The 8,230-nt window shown below is 40.9% G+C and overlaps 1 protein-coding gene across 1 annotated transcript; it reads right to left on the bottom strand.

The window, feature by feature from the left end:
- Positions 1 to 1,204: 1,204 nt before the first annotated feature.
- Positions 1,205 to 1,537, bottom strand: LOC104164317 (feather keratin B-4-like). Its single transcript, XM_009703606.1, has one exon. It carries the CDS (start codon positions 1,535 to 1,537, stop codon positions 1,205 to 1,207), a length of 333 nt encoding a protein of 110 aa, XP_009701908.1.
- Positions 1,538 to 8,230: the final 6,693 nt, after the last annotated feature.

Below are 8,230 nucleotides of genomic sequence, written 5' to 3'. Positions count from 1 at the left end.
GCTGCTATGCTTCTCTTTCCCATTAAAACTCTGTGGTGTTGCACAAGTCTCTCTGGTTTTCATTTCTCCTTTAGCCTCCTTCACGAGTAAAACTCCCTGGTATGCTGAGTTAATTTATCCAACAATCTGCCCCGCTCAATCTCTCTTTACAACATGGAATGAAAGTTTAATTGGGATCCTTGAGGCATTAACAGCATTGTGTTAATGAATGTTTGTTTAGTAATTTGGCAGTCATTATCTTCCGCAAGGTTCAGGACAGGCAGGGTAATTGTTATCGCTCTAAGGATTTCTGGTGACATCCCAAAGGCCCCCAAATCCCCATACAATTTAGTAACCAATTACCCCATAATTGGTGGTAATTACTAAACTAGCAAGCCAGCAAAGAATCATCATACATATTTTTTTCTTTAATTTGTTGATTTTTAAATGTTCTTACCGATGTTTACTGCTATTCTTTGTTAACAGCAAAATCTTTTTCTTAATCTAAATAATGAATATGAAAATAAAACCAGAGATTGCTGGGATTTTATGAGCTCCAAGGTATTGGAATACCAAGCCATGAAATTGTATATTGCCTGTAAGACAGTGTTAGCTTTTCTACCTCTTTTGCCCCATTATTAGCCAGGAATGATAATTTCATATTGTATTTTAAAAAGTGTGACTAAGGGAAAATGCACCCTATCAAAAGGGGATATTACTTATTGCTTACATTTCTCTATGATTACCTCCTTACTAATTGGTACGGTATGATTTAAATGAAGATGTGCCTGGTACTGACAATTTATGCACAAGCAAATTTCTCCCAGAGAAGGCTGCAAAGAGGAAAAGAGAGGAAGAACATTGCAAGACACATATTACTATGCACCATAAATTTAATGAGTGAGAAGTAGAGTTTTAAAAAATGTACAGCATAAGAAAACAGTAGGGTTGAATATGGATAAAACTAGTCATCCATTTCAAGGCGATGCTTTTATAGCTGGACACCTAACTCTTACATGCAACAATGAAAGTTACATTTTTCACCTCCTTGATAGCAAAGAAAGGCATTAAAATAGAAATGCCAAGCTCCTGCAGTCCCATTAGCTTAGGGAAAAGCTGAGGGTGGTCAGCAAGCATGTGGCCATGGTCATGAACTCCATACTGCATCTGGATCATGCTTTTCAGCTTCTGGTTGTTCGTTTGTGGTTTTTCTCCCAAGGCTTTATCATGGCCCACACCGGTTGTAACGACGGTAGGACCTCCCATAAAGGCCACCTAGACCTGAATATCCAAGGCTCCCGAGTCCCAAGGAGCTTCCAGAGGAGATGGGGACTCCCCCAGCGTTGAGAGCATCCCCTACAGCTGCAGATGCTGAGGATCCCACAGTGGTATTTTGTGGGAAGGAGCTGAGGATCGGGCCAGGCAGGGTCACCACCACGGGAGAGGGCTGGATCACATACGTCGAGTCCTGGCACTGCCTGACGCAGGGCTCGTTGCAGCTATTTGCCAGCGGGGTTGGGCCACAGGTGGTAGGAGGACACAGGTCATAGCAGGACATGTCTGTGGGATGGAACCAAGTCTGAAACACAGGGAAAGAAGTAAATACAAGAAAGAAGTGGTAATTACAGTCATGTAATTAGGCTGCCAAGATGATGGTGAGTGCAAGAAACTAAAGACTACGTGGAGAATGGAATAACGTATTAGTCTTAGATTGAAAGGAGACTTTGATGAAACCCAAACTCCTCTGCCCTACAGAGGACAGCTCAAGGGGTAGCTCCACCTGCCCCTGAGCAGTCTTTGGCAGCTCATTTCCCACAACACTCCTCCAGGACATAAGTGGGAAGTGAGGGACAAGGCTTATGAGCTCCTGTACGATAAGGCTAGGAGAAACTTCACCCCATGAGAGAGGGAAGAAGAAAAAATTCTTCAGCAGGTAGAAGTGAGGAGCATAACCTGATAATGTGGCATTTACCCATGAAAGGGAGCTGTTATCTTCCCCACAGATGGGCTTGTCTCTTAAAGAGAAAAAGAACAAATATTCTGTCTAATTTCTATTTAATCACCCCCTTTTCTTTGTGCTTATTTCCTTTTACATCAGTCTTCCAGAGAAATCAACTTCCTGCCTGTTTCCGAAGTGAGGGGGAGAATGGAAGTTGACAGTGTCCAAAATCATTTGACCGGTAACTAGAACAGGCAGAAGCTTTGCTACTGATATTTCAGTTACAGGTTACGGAGGTGCTGCAATGGAGATCTAGTGCCAAAGTAGTCAGAGCATTTTAAAGGGAGATGATTCAAATATTTCTGGTCCCAAAGTGCTTAGGAATGGAGAAGGATTATTTTCATGGTATCCTGGTGCAAGAAGGGAAATATTTTCAATATTGTTCAGCACACTTCTGAAAATTTGAGCCCACTTACTTATCTATGTACAGAAAAACCTCTGAGAAAGCCAAAATCTCTGTACAGATTCTCCACGTCTGCTTCTAGTTGCTGAGCAGTTCACATGCAGAGATTTGAACTTGGAATTGAGTGATCCAGTGACACAAATAAAAAATTAGTCTGAAGTCCTATGTCCAGCAACTGCCACCCTTCAAAGAACAGCCACCACTTTTTAGAAAAAAAGCTACTACCACATATACCGATGAAGAGCATAAACCTTAGACTGCTTATAGACAAGAGAGTGTAAAAGTAAAACGCGATGAAGGTAACAATTCAGGACACTGAAAGATAGTAAGCAGGTTCGGACTTACCCTTTCCACCAAGGAGAGTAAAGCAGAAGTGAATGGCAGCAACTCTCACCGTGCTGGCTTTTATACTTTGTCCTAGAGTGCCTGAGGACCTGAGACAGACTTTGTATATGTAGCTATTTACCAGTCAATTGCTAAGGACTTCTTGTATGCAAAATATTCCCAACTGATGATTTACTTTTTCCTCACTGTTTGTATTTAATGCCTTGATTTAATTGCCTCACCATAATGTATGCACTCCACTATAGAGGTTTCTTTTATCTTAAAATCTTGTGAGCCCAGTTAATTCCTGGTCAGATCAACTGATTCATCTGAGTTACTGAAGAAATTATTTTGCATCCTAAGGACAATATATGCAATGTACATCGTTTGACACAGATGAATACATATATTAGGAAGATGCACGTGAATTCCCCTGTGAAATCTCCCTTCTCTCTTCATGTACAGCATAAAGTTCTTACACATCTCACCCTGGAAAGGCCAGAAGTTACTATTTCTGACTCTGAATTGAACTGTAGGTTTGCCAAATCCCTCTCAAACAGCCAGACAGCCACACAAATTCAGAAAATAAAATTGTCGTAGAAAGCACTTAGTAGAACTGATTACACTTTACCAGTCTCAAAGGTACCTACTGGGAAACAGACTGAGGGAACATGTTGTTTTGCTTTCTTGACTCAGGAGACAGGATGAAAGAGCATCAGCAGTCTGATCTATTCACTTAATAAACTACTACGCTTCCACGAAGGAATTTGAGACACATCTCTTCAATTTGGGAACTGAGTGTCAAAGCCCTTAATCTAAGGAGTTTGCATTTTTAACTTTCTTCCTACATCAAACTCCAGGAAAACAATTCAGGTCAGTTTGCAGACGCATGTGAATTTCAGGCTAGTCAGAGACAGTGGCACTCAAAGTCTTGCACAAGCTTACCTATGGGGTCATTAAAGACGCCAAACAGTTTTACATTTGCCATTAAATTATTTTTTTTTCCCCTACCGTGTCATACTATTATTCAAAATTATACTCCAAATTAATGGTAGCTACTTACAGAAGTTTATAATATTCTTGTTCTTTTTTCCCCTTTCGAAAGCAAATAACTCTGTCTTCATTTTGCATGGTCTTAAAGAACATTGCAATGTGCAACAATTGAATTTCTTTTTCAAAGACAATTTCGAGATTAAAAAGTAGTTGCATGCAATGCATAAGCAGACATTAGGGCAGGGATCAGTATTCCAATCTCTCCGCTCCCAGTGTTTAAATCACTTAGCCAGAGACACGCAAATTCTCTCTGAACTGTGAGTATCTTCTTGAAGATCTCCTGGGAAATAAATGCTGATTGTACACTTTTGAAGAACAAAAGTCTTCAAAGGTCACAACACATTTTCATCAGTGGGTCAGACAGGCAAATAAGGCATTATCAGAAAATGTGAAGGTATGTGCCACTATTTGAACATGATCAGCATGTAAAATTTGTGACCAGGAGTACTAATGAATTTCACAATCTTCCTCACATTATGTGATGTCATAAACTGGACTCCTTCCATTTTTTACTTAAACCACAAAAAAGTATTTGCACAAAATCACATGTTAAAAACCCAATTCCAATCATCAGTCACTGGATGTCCTTAGGTATGTGATGACCCCCATCAGTGACACTGCTGGCTGAAGCTCTCCTCTCCCTTGAGATTTACCAGTCTTTCCCCAATGCTCTTACCCATGCACACACAGGGACACATTACTGTGGTATCAAAGTGTCAAAAAACATATTTCTTTATAGCAATAACTATCTATTGACCAGAAGAGAAGCATGTGGTTTTGAAAGCAAACTCATCAAAAGGTATAGTGATGATAAAAAGAATCAGAAGTCCACTCCTGAGGATGACCATATGTCAGGTTAGCCTGGCTGGCTCAGTGTCCTCATCTCAGGAGCTGAAAGTTTTGGGATATCGTTCCTTGGAATATTACAAAGAGTAGTGATCCTAAATCTCACAGTCGCTTATCAGGGATGAAATTACACACTCAGGACTTAAATTAAAAGCTCTTGCTCTGACAGCAGGTGGTACTCCCATGGGTTGGTGTGACGAAAATGCTAAAAAGCAGACAAAATTCCTAACCAAATTTAATTTTGACTCATCCACATTTAGGGAAAGTAGAGTCAGTACAATGGAGCCAGGCATATTTAATGGATGCAAATCAAAGAGATGAAAGAGGCACCATGGATTGTGGTTTACATCGGATGCCAGGGTAAGTGCAGGCAATAAACATAAACAGTAGACAAAAAAATTTCAGTAGTGGGAACCCAGCCATATGCAAAAAAAAAAAAAAAATAACAGAAGAACTAGTTAGTAAACGTACAAGAATGTCTCAGATGCTCCAGGCAGCCTGAGACAGCTATAAAGGCTCTGGCTTTTCAGAGCCTTCCTGCTGCTTCCCTTATCCCTGTATGCACAGCAGACGCCACAATTCTGGTTTCAGCTTTACAAAATTTGGTATTGAAATACATTTTCACTGACAGCAGTAGCAAATATTTACTGTCCTGCAGAAACAGAACATGCTAAACTTTTTTCTAGAGGACCAACTTGTTCCAGCTATTCAGTGGTAGATATTAACAAATACAAGTTTATAAATCGAGAAGGAGAGGACACAGACAGTTCTTTTGTTCAGAGCATGTGTACTCTACCACGCACCGTTTTATGCTGCTGTTTTATTGTCTAGTACTACGTGTTACTGCACACATTCTGCCTGATTACGTAGACCCCAGTCTGACTCGGTATAATATTTCCAAAGGAAACCCAATAACAATTTAAGAGGCAGCACCTGAGCTTGTCTGGCCTAGAAAATTTTCTCTGTAAGGTGATAAGCTGGCTCATATTCTACTGCAGTGAATAGAACGCTTTCTGATTAACTACAAAACCAAATAGAGAAACCTTTTTACTTTGGAACTGTGCTGTACTTGTTGCTACAATAAATAATCTTAACCTAAAGTAGGCAGTTTGGGGCAGGAATGAAGGGGGAAAATTATGCTTGAGGATTATTTTTGCTTTTTGTTTTGAAGGAGTGAGCTGCGTACCAGACCTTTCTTCTACAATTTGTGAATGCTTGAAGGAAAGATCTCAACTTTGGAAAGAGCGTACGTGCACAAGGGTTACCTCTGCAGGGAGGTTTGGTACAGTTCATTAGAAGAAAGCTTAACAGAGAATTGCAGAAGAGGATTGCAAGAGTAGGAAAATGTACTTTGTTATGAGAAATGTCATTATCTGTCCACCTCAATATGTTAAAGATACCTTCACTGTGGTGCCCCAGCCATACCTCTTTCCAGCCATGTGGATACTGTGGCATTGAAACTTCTCTGCTGTGTTAGATAAGCAGGTTGACCTCCATAAGAGAAAGCTGTTTTGCAACAACTGCAAAGGAATGATGACTTCTTTGGAATTCATCCTCTTTGATCAAGCAATAGCTCCAGATGAGATGGCAAGAAATACATTGCACATTTAATTCAGACCAACCTTCTGCTGTATTATAATATCAAACTGCTAACTTTCCATTCTCTTCTGTTGTTTATTAAGAAAACCTACTCCTTAAAATTATTAATTCTTTCGTGGAAACTGATTTACCTCCTTTAATTTAGCTCCACTAATGACTGTAGTCAATATAGCTTTGTCAACATCTTTCCCTGGCTTTAATTACAGTTCAACATCAGTCTGTACAGACACAGGCAAAGACTCCAAGGAAGAAACTTCACAGACATCAGGCTGTGAGTCATGTGAGCTGACAGGACGTTGAATCATCCAGAGCCTTCGGGTAGGGCTTTTCAAGCCTTCCTTTAGGGACCAAAGCTCCCCATCTCTAAACACCACTTTTATTACAACACGATCAAGCTAGAACAAAGCAATGCTCAATGAAGTTCAGATCTACTAGAAACAACAGATAGAAATCAGTTCATGAAGAGACTAAGAAAGGGTTAGAACTTAAAATCTTTTCATTTCTTTCTCCCTGACATGCTTCCCAGGCCAGCAAATTTCAAAGGCGAATTCCTCTGCCAAAATACCACATAGCCTTCTCTTCCTTCCCTCGGAGACTTAGCAGGGCCTGATCTCAGCTGTCAAGAGGTGCTGCATCCATCAGAAAGCTCTGAGCTGCACTCCAAGGGGTGCACCAGCTTGCTGCCTCTCTCCCATCACCTCTACCCTGAACAAGCTCAGCTATGCTCAGGGAAGCATCTCTCCCTTGTTTTAAAGAGGTCTTCCTAAGTTATCACAGATAGGGTAAAGGAAGCCACAATCCTCTTCCAGGTTGCCCAGGTAGTAGCACATATGTCCTGTTTGTGCAGCAAACTGAGAACAGATGAGGCAGCGCTTCAGAAAAATGTTTATCCCTATCATCTCTAGTGTTCCTCATACCCCTGTAGATTTTCCTGCTGCTTCCCTCTGTCCTATTTTCTACACAGGTACTCTTGTCTATTACATCTATGGAAGGATAAGGAGAAACAGTATTCCCCTCAGTGAGCTTTTCCCTGAAATTCCTCCTCAAAACAGCCTGTTGCCCCATTCTCATCCCTCCTGAAAGACATCCATCTCAAAACAAACATTTTCTCATAAAAGAGCATTATTAAAACAGGTAAAGGGCCTTTTCCCATCTCCATGGTACAGTAAGTAGAGTCTTTAAAGTGTAAATAGAGGCAGCTCCCTTACTTTAAGATTTCCTGCTTATGCGAGAGCAGGAGGCACACCCATTGCAGCTGAATATCATCTCTTTCCAGCCTTTGATAAATTGTCTTAGGCTTGATTTGCCATGTACAGACAGAAGATAAACTTCTTCCCACAACTAAAATCTGAATCGTTCTCCTTTGGCAATTGGCATGCAGTTATTTGCAGTGTTTTCTGGAACTGATGACTTGCAAAGGGACTTGTTTCACCACAGACAAGCTTGCAGAGGGGTTGGGAGAAGAAAGAAGTACAAGCAGACTCGGAGTATGATGCAACACAAATTTAATGAGGCTGGGGAATGGAAGGAAGCATTGTAAAGTGCAAGGAATATATTTTCATGATCCACTAAGGACAGTACCCACTCATCCCTCACAATGACACATTCATCAGCATGAGATCTTCCTTCTTCATTGTTTAAAAGTACTAATTCAGTCATGCAGAACAATTTCTGAGAATCACATATTTTACCTAGTCATTGTCAAATAAAAAAAAAGGGTAAGAGAACAAGACGTTTGATCAGAAATATAAAGCAAAGCATAACAAAAGTAAGACAAGTAAAGGCCTGAATTTAGGAGATGCCAAGCTCCCACAGCTCCACTAACTTCAGGTTGTGGATGTCTAACATCACTTCTGAAAACCATGACCGTGAGCTCAGTCCTGTGTCAGGTTGTGCTTCAGCTTTCCTGCTCATTTCTTCTTGATTGCTCCTCACGCTTTAGCACGGCCCATAGAAGCCACCGCGGTAGGTGGTGTAGCGACGGTAGGGCCGGCTGTACCCACTGCCCACGCCCGGGTAGCCGAGGC

This window comes from Cariama cristata, unplaced genomic scaffold, assembly GCF_000690535.1.
Source record: "Cariama cristata isolate BGI_N322 unplaced genomic scaffold, ASM69053v1 scaffold28937, whole genome shotgun sequence".
Lineage (NCBI taxonomy): Eukaryota > Metazoa > Chordata > Aves > Cariamiformes > Cariamidae > Cariama > Cariama cristata.
Note: the sequence above shows the minus strand (reverse complement) of the source record. Positions and strands in the feature narration are given on the sequence as shown.